This window comes from Bidens hawaiensis, unplaced genomic scaffold (assembly GCF_021521415.1).
Source record: "Bidens hawaiensis isolate Kalapana, Puna unplaced genomic scaffold, B.hawaiensis_p1.1 tig00018651_1, whole genome shotgun sequence".
NCBI lineage: Eukaryota > Viridiplantae > Streptophyta > Magnoliopsida > Asterales > Asteraceae > Bidens > Bidens hawaiensis.
The window spans coordinates 306,502-333,594 of NW_027492821.1; the positions used below are offsets into that span (position 1 = coordinate 306,502).

Sequence of the window (27,093 nt, forward strand, 5' to 3'; positions counted from 1 at the left end):
ATCATAATATCATACCCATCCCATACCCTCAAAAACTTTTAAAACTAATTACATATCCGGTCTTATACCCAAATACCTCTCAAATGTTTCGGTTTCCAGTCCGGTTCGGGTTCTTTTGCATCCTGGTACTCAAGCCACAACTCACAACACCCCCCTAGAGATCCAAACAACCTAATTCCTAGACACAATAACAACCAGAAAACTTGTATACCACTCACATAAAAAAAACATACAACATTTTCTATACATATCTAAAGTGTGTAATCAAACAACAAAACATTCTTTACACCTTGTGAACCAACCTGTTGAAGCTAATCTTAACATTAAATTATCAGTTACAAAGTTGTTTACAAAATCCATGTTTTAAGGACCGAACCCGTCTCTCCTTCTTACAGAACAAGACGAGAAAGCTCAAACCCGAGAATCATCTGTTTCCAACTGCATCCGACCCACGAGCCGGTGACCATTTCTTCTTGTTCTTCCAAAACTCATCTTTCTTCGCTTTCTTCTTAACCTTAACCAAACCCAACTTACTACTAATTATACCCATTATCGCACTCTTATCCTTCTTATTCTTCGTAGCAGCCTTCACATCCAAAATCGACCTCAACTTATGATACGATTTAGCATCGGGCACCTGCCCGCTTTTCACCATTTGTTTATGATAATAAAACGCCCTCTTAAAATCCCGAACACGCACATAAGCATAAATCATGGTGGAATAAGTAACCGAATCGGGTTTCAATTGTAACGAAACCATCTCCTTCAACAACTGTGGCAATTTACTTTCTTGCCCTCCACGTGCATACGCGTTTATCAGCATATTATACGTCATAACAGTCGGCTGAAAACCGATTTTCCCAAATTCGCATATCACGTCACGCGCTTCACTATACATACCTTGTTTAGCAAACCCGTCAACCAAAATATTAAACGTGACTCGCGTTCCTTCGACTTTGTCATTAATCATCATTTTCCATATTCTCATTAACGACTCTGCGTCACCGGCTCGTCTGAACGCGTCCAGTAAAGCCGTGTAGGTTTCTATTGACGGTTTTACCCCTTCACGTAACATGTTTTGAAATGCGATGTCAGCTTTCTCATGCCACCCGCTGATTGAATACGCGTGCATCAAAGCTGTGTAAGAATGAGACGTCGGTTTTATACCATTTTTCTTCATTTTCAAAAACGCGTCAGCTGCCATGTCACTCATTTTCTTTTGGCGCCCGTAAGCACTGATTAAACAAGTATACGATTTAACATTGGGTTTTAAACCCATATCTTCCATTTCTATAATTAATCTTTCGATTACCTCCGGTTGCATTCTTCGACTGTACGCGTCCATTAAAATGTTATACGACGCCGTGGTGGGAACAATTCCTTTTGCTTTCATTTCAGCAAATAAACCTTCGGCTTCTTCGATTTGATTTGATTTGCTATATGCGTTGATAATCGTGTTGTAGATAATTGCATTAGACGCGATCCCTTTTTTCTCCATTTCTACTTGAATAATAAGTGCTTCTTTTTTTAAACCCTCGTCGCAAAATGCTTTAATTAGCGCGCCCATGACTTCTAAACTCCATTTAAGTCCTCTTATGTTCAACATTTCGAAAAACTCCCACGCGTCTCTTGCACTGTTGCCCTTTTTTCTCATGATTGTGATCATTATAGAACATGTTACATGATCCGGTTCAACGTTGTCTTGTTCCATTTTCTCAAATAATCTCCACGCATCATCGTACCTATTACAAAAATTCGAAATTCAAGATTTACAAAATATATCCTAGCATAAACATTGTTAAAAGTTAAAACATATGTAAATTCCCCTAATTAACGATGAGGAGCCGATCCAAGAGTTAGCAGAATCTTATATGGGCCAGCTTTATCGAGAAAAACAGATAAGTGCCCGAACTTAAAAAGGGCATAACGTTGGCTACAAGTGGAGTGGCGGGGCCCATTACTGGTCAACAGAAAGGTCTCGGAAAGCCGGACCCGTGGCAAAGCTGTCAGACCCAATTTCCATCGTTTACAACCACCCCCCCCCCCAAAAAAAATTCCACCAAAAAAAAGACTTTTGCAACAAGTTTCGTAACATTTAAACGTTTTCAAAATTAGCTTTACGCGTTTTCTAGCTGTCCTAAGTAATTTAGGCTCTTATTTAATGTATCAATTTCACTCTTCCATATACATATACATATATATATATATATTTTCCCAACTAAAGTACATAAATTATAATAAAATATAATGTTTACATCAAGACTGAAGGCAGACAGGCCCTTTTTTTCATATTTGTTTTGTAATTTCAAAAGTTTGGCAAATCGACATTCAGAATCTTCATGAGAATTATTTTATCTATTATTATTTACTAGCTTTCGCACTGCGACAATTAATTTCTCAAATCAAGAATAGGTAAAGTAAGTACCTTTACATAATTTCACATATATCTTCATAATCATACACATGAACTGATGATAATCTAATTCTATGCAACAATGTATTACACAATAAACATAAAAAAACTAAAAACAAATACCTCCGACAACACGCAAGAGCCGAAATAGCCGAATTATACACATGAACTTGCTTAAACTCCACCGAATCCGGTAAATTCCCAAACAAAATCATAACTTTATCTCCCATCCCCGCCCTCCCTAACACCGGAAACAAAGCCGAATACGCCCACGGCGTAACTAACGAAACCTCCTGCAAACCCATCCACTCGAAAAAATACAAACAACTCATTACCAACCCATCTTCTTGACCCATTAACCCCAACACCTCAACACAGTCTCTCTCACTTAATTTCCCTTCGTACCCGCCTAACGCCTCGCCTAGCGTCACATTGTTGGGTAAACTCCTCGCAATTTCGATGATTTCGTTCACATTATTGTTTCTATTACTAATTGGCATAAATTCATTTCCGGGTTTTTCGGGTTCGGTTAGGAAATCTTGGGTTTCGGGCTGTTCGGGTTGTTCGGGTGGTTCGGAGAGGTGCCAGGCGGAGCGGCGATTCTTTTGGAGGGTGAATTTGCCTTCGTGAGGTGGGTCTGGGAGATGGGTATTGGTTTGTGATTTGAAGAATTGGTGAATTGGGTCGGTAATGGTGATGGGTTGGTTTTTTTTATCGGGTTCGGGTTGTGGGTTTTGAAGGAATGGAAGGAAGATTGAGTTTTGATTTGGGGGTTTTGTGGCGGAGAGAGTGATGGGTTTTCTGGGTTTTGAGAGACGGGTTTTGTGGCGGTGGAGATGGGTGGTGGTGGACGGTGGTGGAGTGAAGGATGATGACGGTGGAGGATAGTGGTTGAGGCGGAGGCTGACGGTGGCGGCCATTGTTATCTATATCCCAGCTTCTTCAAGCTCCTCTGGGTGGACTTTGGAGTCTCACAATTTTATGATTCGGGTGCAAACGAGCTGAGTTGCTCGCGAGTTATATGAGATCGGCTTGTTAAAAAGCTTGATTGAGCCCGAGCTCGAGCCTAAAAGTAAGCTCATTTAGTAAACGAGTATGAGTCGAGCTCGAGCTTGAAAATCTACTCACGAAGCCAAGCTCAGGCTTATGTAAGTTAAACGAGCCTAGTTAAGCTCAGGCTCGGCTCGTTTTTCACCCCTAGCCGGTAGGGGTGCAAACGAGCCGAGTCCGAGCTCGACCAGGCTCGAGCTCGGCTCGTTAAACTTACATAGAGCTCGAGCTTGGCTCGTTTCGAGCTCTATTTCCAAAGCTCGAGCTCGAATCGTGAGTAGATTTTCAAGTTCGAGCTTGGCTCAGGCTAGGCTCGTTTACCATTTATAAGTTATTTTTTAAAATAATATAATTATTTTTATATATTATTTCTATTATAACTTTATGTATAAAATAATATATATTATTTATTTATTTTTATAACATGATATATATATATATATTAATAATTATTAAATATATTTTTTAAAAAATTATATAAATGGCAGGTTCGTTTAAGCTCGCGAGCCGGCTCGAGCTTGATAAGTGAAGCTCGGGCTCGAGTTCGTTTATTAAACGAGCTTACTTTTAGGCTTGAGCTCGGGCTCAGGCTCGATTAAGCTCGGCTCATTCAAGCTTTTTAACGAGCTGATCTCGAGTAGCTCGCGAGCAGCTCGGCTCGTTTGCACCCCTACTAGCCGGCCAACTATATTCGGGTCGGGCGGGTTCGGGTTATGGGTCTGAATGGATTCAATAAAGGTTATTTTGGTTTGGGATGGATTCGGGTTGAAAGGAGTTGGTTTAGAATGAGTTTCGGGTCAAAACGGATTGATTTAAGAATTTTGTTTTTTAATTAATGTGCATTTTAGCTTTGCTTTTAGTTTTCGGCACTGGTTACGTGCATTCAAAGTTCAAACATGTATAATGCATGTGGCGTAGGTTACGTATTTTTACATTTCTATATACTGTATGTGTTTTCTGGTGCCGGTTACGCGTACTAGGATCGACAACACGTCATTAAATATCCATATGCTAGTAAATAGTAATGCATTTGCAAGCTTATATATTCATGAAAACTCTTTTGTTATAATGACAAAATGTAATTAGCTTTTTTTTACCGTCTTTTCACAAGTAAAAGCTAAATATTGTAACTAGGGTTGGTAGGAATGGGTAAATTATGTGATAGTGTTAAATTGTGTCGTAATTCAACGAAACATGACCAAAATGAGCCTACTGAGTTCTTCCTTCGAAAACTGGGTCGTAGATCAAACAAGAACGGTTGAGTTCTTCCTTTGAAAATTCATAATCACTTGTTTTAAGTTAGCTAGTTAGTATTGCCACATTTTAATATGAAACGAGTGACTCAAATCAACCCATTTGACTGTAAAAATTGTTCAAATCATCCAACTTCCAACGTCCAAGGCAAGTCCGAACTTTATGGGGTCCGGTTGGTGATATATACTGGATAAATTCATAGAATCAATGCCAGAACCAGAGCCTTCTTATCTTATGGTTATTTTAAAAACGCTACAATTGCTAGAGGTGCCAAAGAACATGAAGCAATGGCAAAATAATACAATCTGTTAGCCGACGTGTTAATCCTGGATATCAAGGATTTCATAAGACCTCTTAATCCTCGTTTGTTTGCTGATGTTGAGATCCCGCTAAAAGCACTTTATGCCTATATCATATTTTGCATATTATGATCAAATACCGAGTATCTATATGTATGAACCATATGGTTGTCCATATCTCACATTTCACAAACGTTACCAATAGCATATACGAGATTTTTACTCGGTATGATTGTTGTAAGAAATACAAATCAAACTGATGACAAGACAGGTTCAGTTTTCAAAGGAACAATTTTAGATGATCCATCCAAAGAGGACAAAACTGAAAATCATCTGGTGGGTCCATCAATCGAATATTTATCCCCAAATCCAAAAACCAACTCACATCAATGTTCCCCCACCTTCAAACACGGGTTTCGTTTTTAAAAGACAAGTTCCTTATACTTCCCGAAACACGAACTCTGAAGTCAAAACCTTTGAACGTTTAAGAGACTGTAACTAGGCCACCAACTCCAGGACGGTTTTCATTTAGACTTCAAATTTTATAAAACTTATCTCGTAATAAAACTTTAACAAACACTTTAGAGAGAATCTTTCAATATTAAGGGATTAGAATCTTTCAAAGTTATAGACAAATCCTTCTTAAACATAGTAGTACATATTCTACAAGTCTCATGATAAACAACAGCAAAACATCTAGAATTGTCATGAGCTCTTGTATATGTTAACTTTAATATTAATACTTACACCGTTAGCAGACCTTTTTAATCCATCAGGCTATGATCCTTGCGATCGAAGCCTCAGCCGCCACGCCTGTTTTCAAGATTAAAAAAACTGTAACTTTGAACATAGATCATAATTTGTAGTAAAATGTAAGTACATAACATTACATATCGGTAGTCGGTACCTTCTTTAAAGGAACCATGGGAGATTTCCAACAATGCACTTTTGAGTCCTTTTTCTGCCTGCACAGTTGCTAATAATGTTACATTACGCGTAATTAAATAAATATAGTTAAGTAAAACAAAGAATCTAACCTTTCAAATCCAACGCAACAAGTGAATTTTTTGCATAAACCACAAATGACAAAAGCGCCACCGGTGCAAGAACATGTTTTTGATGACGTCGTCTCAGAAACAGCCAAAGCAAGATTATTATCAGTTTCGCTAGTCATAGACGAATCTAACGAACGAATCTTCTTATGATGCTTCACACTTTGAGGAAAACAACAACACGGCTGCTGACATGGCTCTTGACCAGAAAAGTGAACACTCAATGCATTTCCATCACTATTTCTTATCGCTCTTGCTGCCTCTTTTCTCTCGCAAGTATGCAACCCATGGGGCCCACTATCCAACGCATTGTTAGCGTTTTCGTATAACTTGGTGATGTGCTTCTTGTTTCTCCTAGCACAACCAAATAATCTAAATGATGATTTCTTATATTTTGGATTGTCCGACTGGCAGATCCGGATCTCAACGTTACAGCCCAATGCAGCTTGTAATGCACTTGCAATCAGTTTCCATGACTTCTCAGCTTGTGATGCATATTTGGGATGCTGGAATTCAAGTTCAACTACCGCCAATCCTATGTAAAATAAAAGTAACAATGTCAATACATCTAACACGATTCAAGAAAGATTAATAATAATAATAATACCTTGGTGAAAACAAACAGAAGTTAGCTTCCCGTGTCTTTTAAGGAAGTTACTAAGCGAAAAAGATTTGCATAATTCCATGGATCTACTCCATATCAACTCCAGTGCCACTTTGTCTTTTAGCGTTTCTGATTCGCATCCATTGTTGTGGTTGCATTGAGATAGTACAAGATGTTTTAAGCTCTCGTCAGCAGAAACTAATAAAACGAAAGAAATTTAAATACAGGATGATTTTTTATATTTTCTTATTTAACTTATTCACAACATTCATAGTTTCTCATACCTCTTGGGTGTTCTGATCTTACACACAAACTTGAATCGTTTGGATTGAATGACGGCGCAGAGCTCAGTTGTAATAAAGCGACAGTGAGCCATGTTGTTTGGTTCTTAGATGCTCTCAGTTGTTTTTCAGTTTCAGATAGTATTTTCAAAGCATTATTAAGTTGCTGCAATTCAGCTTCAGCTAAAATATACAAAAAAAGGTAGTTGGTTAACATACGTTCAATAATATGATTTAGAAAATGAAAATGTATTGTAGTGATGAAATTTACTAACAAGTATGTCTTTCGAAAAACTGTCTTTTAACCTCGGAAGCATCGTCCTGAAATTTCCCAGCAAGAATATCCATAATTAGATTTGCTAATTGCGGTATTAACTGCATAGGATCGATTCTTGATCTCATTAGCTCTCGAGCTCGTTTAACTGTATTTGAGGTGTCGGATGATAAAGCCATAGCTAGTAACTCAAGTAACTCTTCATCAGAAACGATACCAATCTGTAATGATGCATAAAGAACATAAATCTTGAATCTTGATATACATAAAACAAAAATAACAAAAGTTATAAATTCACTCACTATTTCATATGTCAGTGACATTGTTATTCTTTTTCCAAGCAAACTCAACTGCTCTAAAGTCATCTCTGCGTCTCTTAAAGATCCATTCGATCGTGTAGAAATGAAGTCTAAAGCTACATGATCATAATCAAATCCTTCTTCTGAACAAATTTTCACCAATCTTTGAACAATATCCGCTTCACCAATCTTTAAAAACTGGAATCTTTGGGGCATCGGTATGACTCCACGTGGCAGATTGCTGAGGTCGGGAGTGATCATTATGAAAACAATATGACGTGATACTTCTTCAATGCAATTCACAAGAGTTGACCATGTTGACCCGTGCATTAGCTGGCACTCGTCAATTATAAAAACCTTGAAACTTGATGAAACTGGCGGCAGCATGGCATTCTTTAAAAGATATCTAAGATTTTCAGCCTGATTCATACTAACTGAATCTAGTTCCTTCACATCCCTACTTCTTCCCGCAAAAAACAATGTGCATTCTTGACAAATTCCACATGGTTTTTTCTTGTCGGGTGATAAACAATTTAAAGCAGCTGCGAAAACTCTCGCTGCAGATGTTTTCCCCGTTCCGCGGGGCCCGTGAAAGAGATAAAAAGAAGCAATCTTTTGACTTGAAATTGCATTCAAAAGAGATTTCGACACCATGTTTTGTCCCACCAATTCATCAAATGATTTTGGTCTGAATTTCTGACTCAGGCACCTAGGACTTTCAGAAAACGGAGCTGTTTCGTTACCGTAATGTTTAGAAACACCGAGTTCCTGGAATCCTGGAGTACTTGACCAACAAGATTCGATTCCATACCCGTCATAATCGGTTTCTTGATTATCAACAGTTTTATTTTCATACAAAGGTGTCCCGCAACTGGACCCACCAAATGAAGCATCACTGATAGATAAACATGGACTGCTTACACAACTTAAGACATCACCACCTACAACTTTAGACGGTTTATAACGGTTCCGACGGTTTGATCTTCTATTAAACCCTTTATGATCTTGTTTTTGCGGATCTAAAAACAATTCCATTGCTTCATTGCATGAAGCCATACCCTCCATGTAATCTCTTGTGGGCATCGTGCATGGTAAATCATTGTAATTATTGCATAGCCCTGACTTAAGTTTATGTGTATTTTGAGCATGATATGCCTCCCAATTAACTACATGATCATCACTATGCCTAGCCTTAAATAAACCCAAATTGTTCTGGCAGTTATCTACGTGTTCAAGAACAATCTCATTGGTATAATTTGTTTCCCAATTTATATTATCAACAAAATTAGACAATCTGCTTAGTGAGTTGGTGTCAGGGTCTCTAAGTGATCTTACTCGTCGAAGAGCTATTAATGTTTTCGAGATCGGAAGATCAACCGAATGTCTTCGACCGTCCATTATCTCCAAATTCAGGTTATTAACCATAAACCTGAAAAAAGGTGAATTATTACAAAATCATAAAGCAGTCTCCTAGAAAAGATCAAAAAGCAAGAAACTTTAATCTTTTTATTTCTGAGCATTTGAAAAAGATTCTAAACCAGAACATCATATCATTTTCAGAATACCAATTTAGTAGCTAAAAACATAAAATGTAAATTTTAAAAAAAAATGAAACTACTCAAATACCTTATTTGTTTTTTCATATTTATCACCTAAATTTAGGAAGTTTAAGATAACAATACAAAGCAAGAAACTTCAATCTTCTTTTTTTTTCTGAACATTTGTAAAAGAAAATCTAAACCAGATCATCATCATGTCATTTTCAGAATACCAATATAGTAGTTTAAAAAAAAGCAGAAATACTCAAATGCCTAATTTTTTTATTTTTTATTTTTTACATTTAGCACCTTAAATGGGAAGATTAAGATAAGAACACAAAAGCAAGGAACTTTAATCTTTATTTTTCTGAACACTTGAAAAAGAATCTAAACCAGTACCAGATATCATCATTATTATTTTCAGAATACCAATTTCATAGTTAAAAAAATAATAATAAAAAAAAAGGTGTAAATACTCAAATGCCCAACATTTTTATACTTAGCACCCTAAATAGGAAGATTAAGATAAGAACAAAAAAGCAAGAAACTTTAATCTTCTATTTCTCTGAACATTTGAAAAAGACCATAAACAGATCATCATCATATCATTCTCAGAATACCAATTTAGTAGCTAAAAAAATAATAATAAAAAGAGTGGAAATACTCAAATGATAACCTTTTTTCATATTTAACACCCTAAATGGGAAGATTAAGATAAGAACAAAAAAGTAAGAAACTTTAATCTTCTATTTTTTCTGAACATTAGCAAGGAAATTCTCAGACCACAATGTCATTTTCAGAACACCAATTAAAAACTTGAAATTTGAAAGAAAAAAAAATAAAAATTGTAAAAAGCCTCACATTTCTTTACATATTTAGCACCTTAATGAGAAGATTAAGATAAGAACACAAAAGCAAGGAACTTTAATCTTTTAAATTTTTTTTAAACATTTGAAAAAAAAAATCTAAACCAGTAACAGATCATCATAATATCATTTTCAAAATACCAATTTAGTAGCTAAAAACTTAAAATGTGAAATGAAAAAAAAAATGAAATGAAATAATAATAATAATAATAATAATAATAATAACTAAAACACCTCACATTTCATATTTAGCACCCTAAAATGGGAAGATTAAGATAACAACACAAAAGCATCTATACATCACCACCAAACACACAAAAATAGCAAAAATTAAAAATAATAATAATAGCACAGAAGGTTTACCTTGTTCACTACCTGTAAACAAAAACAGAGCAAACATAAAAAAACAACAATTAAGAGGAATTGAAGCTCAAGTGGACAAATTAGTACTCTGATTTCATGTCATTTTGACAAAATGGAAAATGCAGGTTCACGGAGCTCAAAATGGAAGACTTTAGGGATAATAGTATATTGTACAATGTGAAGTGTATATACAAACAAACAGTGTGCGAAACGACAAATTAATAGATAGATATAAAATGTACCTGAGATGAGAATAATAATAATAATAATAATAATGTTGAGGTCTCGGGACTCGGATGCGAGTATTACGGGATTACGAAGACTTTTGGGGGCGATTGATTGATTGAATAATTAAAAAACCCTAACCCTAAAACTAAAACAGAGATAATGTTGGTGAGTGAGCTTACGAAGAAGAATGTGAGTGTGAGTGTGAATGTGAGAGGTGTAAATGATAGTATTATTTATGAGGAGGAAGGGTGATGTATACGCCATTGCAGTCACGAGTGTTCTCTCTCTAGGATAATAACAGTAGGATGGCTGTCAGATTCTCTCTCTCTATGAAGCTGGTTGGTTTGTAGTATTATTATTATTATTATTATTTTGCAGGGGAGAACAGTTGCTTGCAACATTTGGGAGTCAAGACACTCATGACAATATTTCTGGTGGCAAAATGGGATTAAACATACAAAAACAAAAAATGATGTTTGTCTTTATGTTCTTATCAATATATATGTTTATCAACACGTTGATAGATGATAAATTTTAGATTGAACTATGATTTCTGTTATTACGGGGGTGTTTGGGATTTTTTTATTTTATCTCTTTATAACTTTTCATTAGTTTGATAAGTTACAAAAGTATAATTTATGAAACTTTTACTCTCACAATATATGCGATGTCAAACACCTTATTATTTTTTAAAAAGTTTAAGTTATAAGTTGGTAAAAATAAGCAATCCCAAAAACCCCCTATGTTTTGTTCAAATCTTTTAATTTAGTCCAATAGTTTTAAATTTACGAATTTTGTTTCCGTTGTTCTATTTCACTTGCAATTAAATTCGAATTCACTAAACCCGTTAAGTATGGTCGTTAAACCCATCAGTCTACCCTTCACGTGAGGGGCACGTTGATGGGTCTAACGACCAAACTTAACTAGGTTAATGAATTCGGATTTAATTGCAAACAAAATGAAACTACAAGAATGAAAATCGCAAATTTAAAACAATTGGAGTAAAACCGCATATTTGAACGAACTGCATGATCGAAAACCGCAGTTTACTTTAAAATCTAAGTATTCTACATCTTCATTTTCATACATACACTATTACATTTTCTCTCTCATACCCATGAATTCGAGTCAAATGCATGAGAATCCACAATTTAAAAATCAAGCAAATCTGGTGACTCCAAAAAAAGGGGGAGCGACCACATCGCGACACGTAAGATTTTTATGTCTTCGTTTATATATATTATAGATATTATCCATAAGACGTGAGCATGTTCTCTATCTTTTAGAGTGTGGTTGAAAGTGTTCGTGAAGAAAAAAAAAAGAGAAAATGTTAATTGTAAATGAGTAAACTTTGAAAAACACTATTCATACTTTATAATTTTCTAATATTTGTTGAAATTTGAAATTACCAAACCCAGATATTTCTTAAACGGGTTATAACATCTCATTAAATTAAAAATTGCTCTCACCAAATTATTTATGTAAAAATCCTATAAAATAGGATATAATAAAAAATAATATCTTATTTATTTTAAAAAAAGATATATATATATATATATATATATATATATTATTTAAATTAAAAAACCAATTTGATAGTAAATAAAATAAACGAGTCTTGGGTCTCATCAAACCATAAGTATATTATTAACTATCATAAATATTATTTATAATTAAAAAACCAATTTCATGGTAAAAAAAAATAAACGGGTCTTGGTCTCATCAAAACCATATAACTTTTAAACCGGATTATAACATCTCATTTATTTGTGAAACAATTTATCATCAAACCATACGTATATTATTAACTTTCATACAATAAAAAATATAAATTAAAAAAATAAATAAATATTATAACAAACAATATAAAACAACCCCCGTAATACGGAAGATAAAAACTAATGTCTTATAAATAATATGTTATATGTTGTGAATGCTCTAATGCATTTACGTAACGTGTTTGATAGGTAGAGTCAGGTCACAACCCTTTTAGGACCTAAAGCAAAACATAAAATAAGGCCCATTTTGATAAATTTAAAAATAAATTCCCACATCTAGCAATCCCAAAGACCATATCATGTGATAACAATTTGTTTATAAGGTCATCCGCATCCATGGAGTCCCACGGCGCCGGGAAAGCCGCCTCCCGACAAGGGCGGACATACCTTATGCCGAGCCATAGCCTCTGTTACGGCTCAAATTTTTACGGGTAGTGTACAAAAAAAAATTGGCCGATTTTCGTGTTTTGTTACGGCTAGAAAAAAATAACGTTCCGGCTAAAATTTTAAGCCCAACTAATATATGTTTTAAACCCAATCAAAAGATAAAGACCAAACTTTAATAAAATATATTATATGTGTATCTTATACTTATAGTTTATAATTGTTCACACAGGTCAGGGGTCAAGGTTATGATGGTGCAAGCAACATGCGAGAAAAGTTTAATGGATTAAAAGCTTTGATTTTAAGAGATAATCCATCAGCACATTACATACATTGCTTTACTCATCAACTTCAGTTAATGATTGTGGCTGTTGCAAAAAAACATATCGGTGTTAAAGAATTTTATGAACCTCTTGGCATGGTTATTAATATGGTTGGTGCTTCTTGCAAAAGAAAAGATATGATGTTGGAGTTAAAAAGTGAGAGGGTGAAAAATGAAATTCTTTTTGGTGAGATTAAAACAGGAAAATGATTAAATCAAGAGGTTTCTCTTGCACGAGCCAGAGACACGCGATGGGGTTCTCATTATAAAACAATCACAAGTTTGTTAAAATTATTCCCGGAAGTTGTTGAGGTGCTTCAATTTATTAAATTAGACGGAGATAGTGTGCAACAAAAATACAATGCGAAAGATATTCTATCATATGTTAAGACTCTTGAATTTGTGTTTTATATACACTTGTTGGACGAAATTTTAGGCATCACAAATGCTTTATCAAAACATCTTCAAAAAAAGAGTCGAGATTTGTTGAAAGCGTCTAAGTTGATAAACGGGACAAATCGAGCATTGAATAATCTAAGACAAACCGGATTTGACAAGATGCTGGCAAAAGTTACATCTTTTTGTGAAAAAAATAAGATTAAGATGTTAGATATGGAGGAAAGTAATGGTAATAAAAGAAACCGGAAGTATTTCATTACTAATCGACATCATTTTGAGGTTGAAGTTTTTAATATGGTATTGGATATGCAAATTCAAGAACTTGGAAATATATTTAGTGAGGTCTCAACTACTTTGTTAGAAAATATGTCGGGTTTAAATCCTTGCGATTCGTTTTCCAAGTTTGACATATCTAAGATAGTGGCTTTTTCAGAGATGTATCCGAATGATTTTACTAACGAAGAAAGATGGTGTATTCCGGGTGATCTTACGACCTTTTATTACACTTTAAAGGAAGATGATAAATTTGCAAAACTTGGTGGAATGGGTGATCTTGCTCGTGTAATTGTGGAAACCGGAAAACACACAACTTTTCCTTTGATTTATCGGATATTGAAGCTAGCATTGGTTTTACCGGTTGCAACTGCAACCGTTGAAAGATGTTTCTCTAAAATGAAGCTTGTTAAGACGGATTTGCGCAATCGAATGGGTAATGAGTATTTGAACAATGCTTTAGTTTGTGCGGTCGAAAAAGAAACGTTTGATAAAGTAAATGAAGAAGATGTAATGGCTTGGTTTCAAGATATCAAAAACCGAAGAGATATTTACAGCCCAACCTAGATCCACCACTGTCGGTTCGTTAACCCAGTTAGTTTAAATTTATTTGTTGTTGTGTTCTTTATATTTGTTTCGTTAACATTGTATTAAACATGGGAGAAATAAAATTTAGTGCTCCGGCTCGGTTTCGAGTCTAGATCCCCCACTGCCTCCCGAGGCTATGGACTCTATGCAGGTGAGGGCACTTCCTGTATGGCGATGGGCGGGGAAAATAGGTGGAAGGTGATTGGTGAGTTTGTTTTTTAATAAAAATAATCAATAATAATGTAATGATTTGAATGCGCTCAATTCACTAAACTCATTGTAACCATAAAGCCCCTATCGTGACGTGGCGTCATATGCATGCATAACGTCCTCATGGGGGCTCCATCCACTACACATGGTCTAACTATGGGCCCTAGGAATATTTCACATCCTCTCAACTCCCAAAATACTCTTGTTGATAGATATTAAAATACACGGTTAGACTATGAGATATAGACATCTCTACTCGATTCACTATTCTCCCATACTCACAAGATGTGAGCGAAGAGAATAAATATAAACCCTAAACGGGTGTGGGGTGGTGTTCACTGTCAAAAAAAGGTGCCACAAGAGCATTCCCTTCCCGATCTCATTTCCCACACCCAAATGGGTGGGTCACTAACCAAAAGTATGATTACTTGTTTTATTTAAGTAATTAAGTTGATAATATGTAACTTTAAAACAAATCGTTATCTTTAACAAGTGTCTTCAGGTTAAAACTGAGAAATCTTTATTTTTGTTCATTCAAAATAGTCCATCTTACGTATATTTTAATCATAAAAGGTATAAAAGCGAGTTAAGTCGCTATATTTATTGTTATATAAGTTAGTAACAATTTACACATCCCAAAACATTTATATAGATTCATAAATACGCACATTTTACATATGTGGCATCCCCGTCACTAATGGAGAATTTCACAAAAAGTAGTGCAGTGGTAAGAAGCCCACAACCCTCCACCAATAATTACATATATTCCCCCCTCTCTCCCCTTCTCATACACAATTTTCTTGAAACTTGAGCCGAACTCACGTTTTGTACACAACGCTTGTGTCAAAATGCCTAAGTGAAAAGCCGGGGGGGGGGGGGGGGTTCTTCCAGCGTTTTGTGGCCAAAACGCCACAACTTGTGACGACTATGGATGGTCTTAGTAAAAGCAAGGTAAAAAGCAATAATAGTCAGGGGATGGGTGTGACATACAACTATACAAGTTACAATCCAAGGGTATTTAGGACATTTTTCTCATAGGAAACAGGTTTAGGTTCCAAACTAGTGAAAGGCTGAGACTATGTCATCAAATATCAAGACCACATCACACACACGTGACACTTCCAGTGCGTGATCTACAAACTGGGCCAGCTTGTTTATTCACTTTGTCACATCCGGTTAATTGACTAGACCAACAAATAATATAGTATATTACTCACTAGTCACTCCAATATTATTATTTCTCTATTATTTTTCAATAATTACATGATTTAGCATCACCCTCTAATTATTTAGTTCTGAACGGCGATTATTGAGGCCAACCTAACCCCACTTGGGGATAGCCACAATTATAAGATGATTATATATTACATTTCAACTAGATACTTTCAACTTGAATCTATACTTTTATAGATATTTGGTAAGCCGTAATTGTATGCTAATCGATCCCAAATGAAAGAGGTGATGGAAGATGATAAGTTCAGTGCGTTGGAGTTACGTATTTATTTCAAATTTCACTATGTTTAATGAATAGTGAAACTCATTCTGATTGCTAAGCTAGCTAAGGTTACATGAGTTTTATCTAATGTGACTCTTCTTATTGTGAAAACTCGATAGAATTTAATTTAACCTTTTTTCCATTTTTTAAAACTATCTCTTTTATGGTAACGTGAATAATGTTGTTGGAGGTTATTTAAACGAGTCGAGATAAATATTTGTCGTCGAAGTGTTTGATTGACAAGCTTTATTGTGTCACAAAATGCGACATTTGCTCCTGAACCACATCAACGTCATAAGCCCACATATTTCAATAATTTGTCATTAAAGTTTGACCTCAATCCAATTTACTTTTCAAGGCCTTGCAATATTAAAGACAATGTGGTTTTTTAAAGTGTTGTTTGTATATTTTTGCAAAATAAACTTCACAATACTTGCAACGCGTCTTGTTTGGACCGAATTGCATTTCACATAGACCATAGTGTGGCCAAACATCTTGGTTCCTATTCATAATAAGGGTTCGAACCACACCCACGCTTGAAATGGCACCACAACCAATGGAAGATTGCACACTAGATGAAGCCATTTGAGATGTGTCAACATTTTTTTAGAATAATGTGCGTTTTTGGAGATTTGAGAGATTAGCGAGAGTTTTTCACTATTGTGATTGGGTGAAAGTGTAATAAGTTGGTCAAAAAGGGGCTTTGTCAAACCGCTCGGCTGGGTCTGGAACCGAGCCGGATATAGAGCATGATCGGGTCGGGTTGGAAGCCGGTTTACAAATCCCAAACCGGTTTTTTCTACATGTCCACGTCCATCCATGGCTAGAGTTTTCATAGACCTTTATGTGTTAAGCCCAGATACGTTTGGGCCAGGCCCAAATTTAAAACATGCATCAATAAAAACTATAGTGACCGTATAATACAACTTATTTTGGCTTTATAATAGTTTTTGATGAGTCTTTGATAATGAAGCATTGCCAATTGCCATCTGTTTTTGTCAATTTCTTATTTGTTCGACCAATTTAATGCAATGTTTTTGTTTATATTGATAACGCCCATACTTATCTTTGGCCCATCAACTATTATGATATCAATAACGGACCAAATATTGGCCCTTTGAAATTTGAATCACGTTCTCACACATACGCCGATAAGGTTTGAGCACGAGTTATTAATATGTGTGAATGAAAAATTATTTTTTTATTTTTATAATGGAAAACAATAACGTAAGAGACGTGTACTCGACAACGTGGTGGTTCTTTGATCTCCGCCTTTTAGGGGTGGGAGTGTGTTCTGAATTGGAAATATATAATTTAGAAATCTAGAAATATAACACCAACATGCTTTTGTATTAGTTGGTAGTAAGGCCGTCCACCAGAATCTCTAAGAATTATGTGGCACATAATGAGTATAAGAAATGAGTCTAAAATAACAACCAAGCCATCTCAAGCTCGGCCCGAATCTAAACTAGGTTGAAAAGTATAGTTCATCTACAAACCAAGTCATCTCGGTTCGATGTGGCTCAAATTCTTTTCCTAGAGGGAGCCTCCGAATTTAAAAATTTAATATAAGACTTGAAACTAAAAGATCATGACATGTTGGGTCTTGAAATGAAGACCCTTGCATTGTTTTTATATGGTTTTTTCTAACTACACTAACAAACTTTTGATGTATAAACAAAATATATTATTTAAGAATATATAAACTCTTTAAAAAGAATTTGACCCCCCTCCCCCCTATTCTCTCTCTCTCATGCATGGGTGATCTCCCACCTTGCCCCTCCCTTGGCACGATATGGTTGGCAGACGCTCAAGTTTTGATATTGTAGTATAAAAGAAGTTTAATCAAAACATATCAGAGGCACTTAACTGAGTCATACCCAATAGTCATACGAACCACACCCGTGGTGGGTCTGGTTCTTATCATCGGTTAATCTATTGGTTAACTAGAATACCAGACTAGTTGGATACTTAAAACTTGGATGGAGCTTTATGAACATTTATCACCATAAAATCAATCTATTGATTATCAGTCCTACAATTTTATATGGATATTTGCTTATCAATTATCATGTTCAATACTTGTCATCTTCAACACCAACTATTCGAACAAAACAAAATTTTACTCGAACACGACGAGACGTGTGACCAAAATATCTATTATAAATATCTAGTTGCATTGTGGTCACCACTTTTGGGTTGTTTTCACTCCATTACTATTACTAAAGTCATATTTGTTTTTCTAGCATTTATTATTATTATTATTATTATTATTATTATTATTATTATTATTATTATTATTATCCTTAAATATTACAAGTGGTGTTGTTCTGTACACATGGATTAAGATGAGGTTGATATGTCAGCCTACGTGGACGAATACTTGTCTCTTTACTTCCACGTCAGACTCAATGTTGCCTTCTTCCAAGGGCCGGTTTTCCTTTATTCTGACCTTTAAGGTTCATGATGAGCTGGTTTATGCTTTCTTGCCACGTAGGATCAACCCCTGTGCACTTTTCGAATATTATCCCACTTGGATTTAAGATTCGACGGTTGAGATTATATTCATTTTGCAGGTTCGACACATAGTTAGTTATATATTGTTTTTAATAACGACTAATATAGCGACCGAAACACTTTATTTATTTTATTATATTTTGTACACTTTAACCGCGACAAAAGAACTATCTCGGTCTAGGATTTGAACCTTGATCTTCTTTTAAAAAAAAACAATTTTTTTTCACTAGTCAATTAAGGCTGAAATGACACACAGTTATATGGACATATGGGTATAATGTTCTGATGTTTTCTTTTTCTCGGAAGAATCTACTTTTCGTTATGCTCTGCATTTAAAAATGGTACTTGAAACCTTAACCTCTAAAAAAAGATGTTCCATTTAACATTACAAAATATCATTGAGCGAATTGTCGTTTGATGAATATTTTCCATACTTTATAATACGACCCTTGCCACATCACCAGGCGGGGGACTAAACACCATTATGCGTCGGTGAAGATGGGGCGCTAAGAGGCTTATGCGCTATGCCGATGGGACCTGTGAGGGCGGTTAACCAGGATTCGTGAACACCTCCTTTGCTTTGTAAGTTAGTTTTGTGACCCACAAAGAAACATCTAAGTCACCCGTCCTTTTTTTTCTTACTTGATTTGTTTATGTTAAACCATCATGCTTACATGGCAGTGACATGACTATTACGTTGTCACCCTATAGTTAAACCACGAAAACTTATAACCATATCACAAAACTAATATGAGTTTTACAGTATCGGATTTTCTAAACTCTTAAACCAATCTAAGTCAAATTCTGTTTAAACCCGTAAACACGTATCATTAAAGTGGTTGTGTTAGAGTTGACGTGATAGGTTCATGAGTTCTTCCTTAATCCGATTATTACTAATAAAACCTTTATAAAAATATATATTAAAGTGATAAGTATATCCAGGGCCGGCCTTTAGGGAGGGCGGGGTGGTCGACGGCCCCCGGCCCGACACCCGTTAAGCCCGAAATTTAAAAAAAAAATTCATATGTATTTTTATAAATAAAAATATGTATATTTAATGTTTAAACCCAATTACATAACAACTAGTTTGGCTAAGTGGCAAAGAGGTATTACTTTCAACTAAAATGTTGTGGGTTTTAGTCCCATCTGAAACATGTTTAAACTTATTTTTATATAAAAATTTTTTACATAACTCAAATCATAACTAAGTATGACCATTTAAAAATTTAATTGTTTAAATCTAACAAAATACTCATTTTACTTGAGGCTCAAAAAAATTTTCGCATTCGACCAAAATATTTTTGGCTTCTCGAAGGCGGGCCTGAGTATATCATAATTAACTTACTAAACTCACATTGTATTTTATATTACATTAATAATCCAAAATGAATTATCATAAAACACCAGTAATCCCGAATTTATATTATTATTATTATTATTGTTATTATTATTATTATTATTAATGTTTTAAGGCAGACTTAAACACGACTTTTGCATGTAGCTAGAGTGGTTGACAAAAAAGGTAATCGGAGAAAACATTTCTTTCAACAATGTCATTTTAGTAATGCCCTTTTGTTCACAGCCAAAACAATATAAAAATAATTAAATTCGGTTCAAATAAAAAAAAATATTGAAGGACTAAACTTGCACATTAATAATACTCAACGACTAAACAATTAAACCCTTCAGCTGTCTATAAAACCAGACGCAACCGGTCCTAACGTATCAACCAAAAATCTTGGACGGCTTCGTGTATTTCTTTCCACTATTAATAAAAAAAGAAATTAATTATTTTGTTATAACAACAATTGATATTCCGGCAACATGTGTAGAAGACCAGCTTCTCCTTCTGAATCCGACAATGGTTCCGTTGATTCCTCGGAGACATATATCCAGATTCTAACTTCTGGTGGTCGAAAGATTCCGGTTCATGCCAACATTCTGGTAAGTGGTAACCAACATACCTCATTAATGATTTAATTTGTTTATATAGTTAATATTTTATATTGGAACATATAGTATTTATGGTTACGGGTCCGATTTATTTATATATGTTGTAAATTTAATCTAAGCGGTCAGTGTGAAAAAATATCGGATATCGATCAAGGATCATATTTAAATATCGTTTATCGTGGTGGGATATTGGTGGAATATTGGTAACTTTAATATAATTTAAAATTCATATGTGTAAAGGATTTTAACACTAATAATTCAATATTTCTATCATTAACAAATTTACCTTTTGCAAGTTACAAAACACTAGCAATCATAACAAGTAGGAACTGATTAAAACTTAAAACACGAACATTGAACATTAAAAATTGATAATTAACTGATATCAGAAATATTAGTCAGTAATATCACCGATAATATCGGTACCAATATTCTGACCGGTATTTTACCAAGGGACCGATGACTGATATATCACTGATATCACTGGACAATATCATTGCATAGACTTTAATAAATACAATAGGTTTCAATAAGTAGTTGATAAAACTTGACATGTTTTGAAATGAATATGTGCGTTCAGGCATCAGCTTCAACGGTGTTGGAAAGCTTAATTAACCGGCCACGTAAGCATGGGGGCTCTGAGAAAACTATTCCGATCGTCGGTGTGCCGTGTGATGCGGTGGTTGCTTTTATCGGATTCATTTATTCCGGCAGGTCAGTTACCAACCACACGCCAACTGTCTTATTCATTTGTTGTAATCAATTCTAAGATATTTTTATAAGCTTAGCTGTATAATAAAATAAGATATAATGAAATGCCCATACTCCATATTGATATGTTAATGTTGGCAAAACGCCAATTTAACCGATCATTTAATATTACTGTACGAAATTTTTAACTAGCTGGATTCTACCACGCGTCATAAAATCATCGGATCCCTAGTTTTTATTTCTTTTGAAAAATATTATCGGAGTCGGTCAGTGTATTTAGACAAGATTATTTAGGCTTTCGATGAGATTAATTACGGTGCCTGACGAGTTCCAACGAGATTTATCCAATTTTTTTTGACAAATGACATAATCCGATTATGTTAATGCTGGCATAACGTCAATTTAACCGATCATTTAATCAGTTATCGAAGAAATTTTTAATTAGCCAGATTCTACCACGCGCCATAAAATCACAAGGTCCCTAGTTTTTTTCTTCTTTAGAAAAAATATTATCGGAGTCGACGGGTGTATTTAGATGCCTAACAAGATTATTTTGGGTTTCGACGAGATTTATCTTAGTGTCTGACGAGATTTTTTATAATTTTTTAGACAAATAACAGGATCTGATTAGTTAAAAATCCTGTCAAGTTACCGTAATCGAGTCACCGGGTTTTAGGTGAACAATGAGAAACTGATATTTTTGGTCATTGTGTCTGGTCATTTTCCTTTTCTTTGAACGGTTAACCAACAGAGAATTGTCTATATATTCCATACGGGATGATCCAATAATAAAACACCACCGCCGGTCACCGGCTGATCCAACTCAGCCATACACTAGCTGAAAAATAAATTCTTTATTAAAAAATCTACACCGTCAAACCTTCCCATAACATACACATGGCACATCTATCACCACTCACCGTTGATCTTTTTAACTTTTTTATTTAATAACCAAATATTGACTCACAGCCGTCGATATTGACAGGTGTTCTGAGGAAGACATGGAATCATACGGTATTCACCTATTGGCCATCTCTCACGTGTACCTGGTCCCACAACTGAAATCTAAATGCACCAAAGCATTAATCCAACGGTTGACAGTTGAGAACGTGGTTGATGTGCTTCAACTTGCAAGACTATGTGACGCACCTGATTTGTACCTCAAATGCATGAAACTCGTGTCTTGTAAATTTAAGGTTGTTGAAGAAACTGAAGGTTGGAAGTTTCTTCAAGACCATGATCCGTTCTTTGAACTTGAGATTCTTCAGTTTATCGACGAAACCGAATCAGTACGTTGAATTTTTTAAACGACTTAGTTTTGCTTTAATCAGATTTCCTGTTCGTGTTTGTTTATTAAGGAAATGAACTTGTTTGTGAGACGTGAACGGTTTATGAACACAAATAATGTTTTATTTGATTTGCTAACCGAGAATGTTTAGTGTCAGTGGTCTAGTCCAAGCTACTAAGTTTGTGTCGGTGTTTTTTTAACATTTATATTTATTAATTTATATGTTAATTATATATAAGTTAATAAACTAATACTCGTATATATATTTTTTGTTTCATGCTTAATAATTTTGCTTAAATCTAAATCATAAGATTATAAAAATGTTATTAAAAAAATATTAAATTTATTTTATGAACAAACATAGATGGTCGTAAATGAACACAGTATCGAACGTTCTGACGTTCATGGGCACAATTGAACTAAATTCCTTGTTCATGTCCATTCATTTATAAATAACATTTATAAAAAAAGATTATCATGGAACTTTCCGTCAAACAGTTAGCTGAACGTTCGGTTCATTTACAGCTCTAATCATTATAGTTTGTTCCTGTTTGTCTTTTATTTCGATGTGATGCGACTTTTTTTTCTATGAAATTGAAGAAAGTATCAATTTTAATGATAAAACAAATAATTTTTTTTAATCAATCAAAAAATTCAGTTTTATATAATTATTTTGTTTGCAATATGTAGAGGAGGAAGAGGAGCAAGAGGCATAGGAGAGAACAAAGTTTGTATTTTGAGCTTAGTGAAGCTATGGATTGTTTGGAGCATATTTGCACGGAAGGTTGCATAAGTGTGGGACCGCACGATATGGAACCGAGGAAGAATAAGGCTCCGTGTAACAAGTTCTCGACGTGCCAAGGGCTGCAACTATCGATTCAACATTTCGCAAATTGCAAGAAGAGAGTGAATGGAGGATGTGTTAGATGCAAAAGGATGTGGCAACTCTTCAAACTACATGCCTCTATTTGTGAATTACCTGATTCTACTTGTAGAGTTCCCCTTTGCAGGTAACAAGCTGGAATTAACTTTTATCTTTAACTACACACTAGTAAATTTCAAGAAAATACAATAGGTGCGGTCGGGTTGTGTTCACAGGTCCATCCTGACACAAACTTGATTTGCATGAACCTGAACATGACATGAATAAATTGACACAAACATGATTTGATTAACCCGGATTGGATTTTCTTTTTAAAGATAAAAATTTACGATAGAAAAAATAAAAATGTATATTAAAATCTCACATCAAATTCTCGTAATTCTAAATTTCATTGTAATTTATCCAACAATTTTTAATTTATAAAATAGAGCATGTTTATAAAATAACAAAGGAAAAAAAAGGTTAACATGTGGTGTGAGGTTTTCCTGATATATGAACGCACGATTATTTTAACTAGACATGTTTAAAGTGGTTTGACCTTAAACTGACACATGTTTATATAAATTCAAGCGTTATAATTATATGTTAGGTTCGTGTCGTGCTAAACGAGTCCTTTTTTTTTAATTGTAGAAGATTTAAGATGAGAGGTGGTGAAGAAATGAAGAACAAAAAGGAAGAGGAAAGATGGGAGTTGCTAGTGAAGAAAGTGGTGGTGGCTAGAGCCACATCATCATTACTATTGCCAAAGAGAAAAAGAGTGGAAGAAGAGCCAATAGCCACAACATGTGGGGAGGCTAATGATCATAATCATAATCATGTTATTAGAAAATTAGTATGTTAATTAAGTAAAGCAATGTATAAATGGTTTGATTCCTTTTTAATTCTCAATTCTTAAAAGGAAATAGGAAAACCATGTGTTAGTGGTATTATTATATGTTGGGTGTGAGGATGCAGTACAAATTCACATGTATATTATATCCTTTTAATTTTTTATTTAATCTTTTAAAACTAGTGGGTTGGTTGGTCATGACTTCAAGTTTATCTAGTTTCATACTTCTCATCCTTATGTAAATTTTCTTGTGTATATAATGTATTGTATTATATAATGCAATCCTGTAATTATTAATTAGTGTGACAACATATTTAAATTCTTATATAAATACTAAAATAGTATATAACTAACAATTTGGAATAGGAGAATCACTAAAATGTTGTTTCTTAACCTTTTAAAAATAATTTTAAGCACCTAATTCAACAATAAATTAAACCGGCTAAATTGTCCATTTTTGCCAACCAGGAGCATAACACATGGACTTAATTGGGGTTCAATGAAAAAGATGGTTTCATAAATTATTGACTTTCTTTTTAACAATAAAAGTCCAGACAACCACAATTACGCTCTAAAGAAAAGAGTGTGATGACACAGTCCACACAGTTATGAGGAAACCCACAACTAGAAAATTATCATGTTGAACATGTAACAAATTGCTTTAGGCGTGACTCGATCCCACGACCTCCTGTAAGTAAACTTTCTGTCATGGGGCAATTGCTAGCCCATGGTCATAAATTATAAACTTAAGAGTGTTGGTTTCGTTGCTTCTATTAACGAACTAATGGACTAAACACGAATGAACCTAGTCCTCACCTAGGAGTTTTAAGAAGATAGGTAAAAATTAATGATAAATGACGTGAAGCCAATCAAATTCGATATAAAACCATCGACATTTTTTTTTGTTTTTGTTTTGAACAACGAATACACACAACACACGCCTCCAAAATCTACTTTCTAAAATCCATTCAATGTTTACTTTTTAGAACTTGAACCCATACCAATATTTATGAGGATAAACACCCGATAACACCAGCCAAAAGGCGATCGGCAATAAAGATCTATATATACTTGCTTTCTTCTTTTAAGTGGTTGAAACGATGAAGTAGTTGAGGTTGTTTGTGTAGGTTTCAAAACGATCTAACTACACTCTGTCAAGTGTCGGCAACTCATCCAATTAATGTAGCAACTCATGCGCAACAACCTCCATGCAATTAATGTAGCACGTTAAAAAAAACATGGTACCAACCAATAAGTTATCATACATAGGTCCAAAAATTAACTAGTCAAATAACAAGGGTCCACTAAGAAATTTTGTGTAGATCTTTAAAATGTTGTTGAACACATTAGTAGAAAGTTAGGTAAATTTACAACTTTTGTTGATCAAAAAGAAGTTAGGGTTACCGGATTCTTTAAACGATCCAACAAAATCATTTTATGTAACTCCTAAGACAAATTTCATATCATTCCGCTAGTATAAGAGATCTTGTCATAATGTTTCAAACATCATTAGCGTGATTTTGGTGCATTAAATGTAAACAAGAAAAGAACTTATAATATAGTTAAGCGTGTCTAGGTGAAAGTAATCAAATAAAAGATGGCCTTCTTGGAAATCTTCGGTAGCAAAAAATAAAAAAATAAAAATCATGAACTATAAGAGCGAGGAAAGCAAACCATATTATTTGAAGGTATGAAAGTTTAGATGTGATATTTAAGTTCAATATTATTTTGATAAAGCTAAGTTCAATAACCATATTAATCATCTTTTAGAACATAATATTTTTAACTATTAATCGAATTTTAACTTCACTCCTGAAGTAGGATCCAAACTGGTAGGTTCGGTCGTTTGAATGTTGTCCAAAAGAAACATTCTACACAGAATTATTGAATTACAGGTCATTTGAGTCGGCAATTATTATATGAGTTAATTATTTATTTTCTTCACCGACTTATCATATTTAAAATTTTATTCTCAATATGCAAAATTCCTCTTTATAAAAAAATGAAATTTGCATAAAGTAACAAAATTTAGGTTTTAATTATCGAAAATATATAAGCTGTAACATTATATGCTGAGAGTGAAATGTTTTGAATAGATTATAAACGTTATGACATGGGTGATCAATGGTCATGTGTCATTTTGGTTCACTTATGGTCTTAAACTTAACCAGACCATAAACGAATATATATTTGGGTTGCTAAATACCATCGATCAACTTTAGGTTACCAGTTAAAAAAAACAATTATTTTTCGTTTACCAAAAATAGTTAACCGTAATTTCAAAGTCATGATGCTTTTTGTTTGATTTAAATGATTTTTTTTAGTTAGGTCGATTAGACTATTTGGCTTTTCACTCATCCTACGCGGGTGGCGTAATGTAGATGTTGTCATGTTGACAATGTTATAGACAGGGTCGAGTATGCGGTTTTATTCATGTTTGTCTTCTATTTTAATGTAAACAGTATCTTGAATGAATGCGTCGGTGGTATATATCCATTAGTTTACTTTCGTATGAATTCGGGAAAAGTATACAAGCACTATTAATTATTTATAAGATATACTTTTTTATAAAGTGAACATATAAAAAACCTAAAATATATTTGGTACGGCAGAATGATCATGGATTTGTGGCCTCAAAATGTGCAACACAACTTTAGGAAAAAGAAAATTGTAATTTACACCGACCATTCGATATAGGTGAATGAAACTATAAAGAAACAAACTTAGGTGACTAAAGCAAAAACTCACCTACTGTATATAAGTGTGCACATTTGACCTAAAGAATATATTTAATAATAAACATTAAACGTATTTGTAGGGGTATGGTACTAAAACCCGGTTCTACGACCCTAAATCTATTATGTTTGGCGGGGTATGGTACTAAAACCCGGTTCTACGACCCTAAATCTATTATGTTTGGCTTATTTCATTACATTGACTAA

At 34.3% G+C, this 27,093-nt stretch overlaps 3 protein-coding genes across 3 annotated transcripts; 1 reads left to right on the top strand and 2 right to left on the bottom strand.

The window, feature by feature from the left end:
• Positions 1 to 393: 393 nt before the first annotated feature.
• Positions 394 to 3,333, bottom strand: LOC143556580 (pentatricopeptide repeat-containing protein At5g50280, chloroplastic-like). The gene is made up of 2 exons (XM_077045868.1): positions 2,537 to 3,333; positions 394 to 1,742 (listed from the first exon to the last, which is right to left on the bottom strand). The coding sequence occupies exons 1-2, from the start codon at positions 3,331 to 3,333 to the stop codon at positions 425 to 427; spliced, it is 2,115 nt and encodes a 704-aa protein (XP_076901983.1). The 3' UTR covers positions 394 to 424.
• A 2,263-nt stretch (positions 3,334 to 5,596) lies between these two features.
• On the bottom strand, positions 5,597 to 9,127 carry LOC143556579 (protein STICHEL-like 2). The gene is made up of 7 exons (XM_077045867.1): positions 7,530 to 9,127; positions 7,229 to 7,448; positions 6,957 to 7,136; positions 6,676 to 6,870; positions 6,054 to 6,603; positions 5,924 to 5,981; positions 5,597 to 5,829 (listed from the first exon to the last, which is right to left on the bottom strand). Exons 1-7 carry the CDS (start codon positions 8,949 to 8,951, stop codon positions 5,794 to 5,796), a joined length of 2,661 nt encoding a protein of 886 aa, XP_076901982.1. The 5' UTR covers positions 8,952 to 9,127; the 3' UTR covers positions 5,597 to 5,793.
• Positions 9,128 to 20,205: 11,078 nt separating this feature from the next.
• Positions 20,206 to 24,286, top strand: LOC143556581 (BTB/POZ and TAZ domain-containing protein 1-like). Its single transcript, XM_077045869.1, has 5 exons — positions 20,206 to 20,431; positions 21,021 to 21,154; positions 22,137 to 22,440; positions 23,130 to 23,449; positions 23,953 to 24,286. The coding sequence occupies exons 1-5, from the start codon at positions 20,312 to 20,314 to the stop codon at positions 24,161 to 24,163; spliced, it is 1,089 nt and encodes a 362-aa protein (XP_076901984.1). The 5' UTR covers positions 20,206 to 20,311; the 3' UTR covers positions 24,164 to 24,286.
• The last annotated feature ends 2,807 nt before the right edge of the window (positions 24,287 to 27,093 follow it).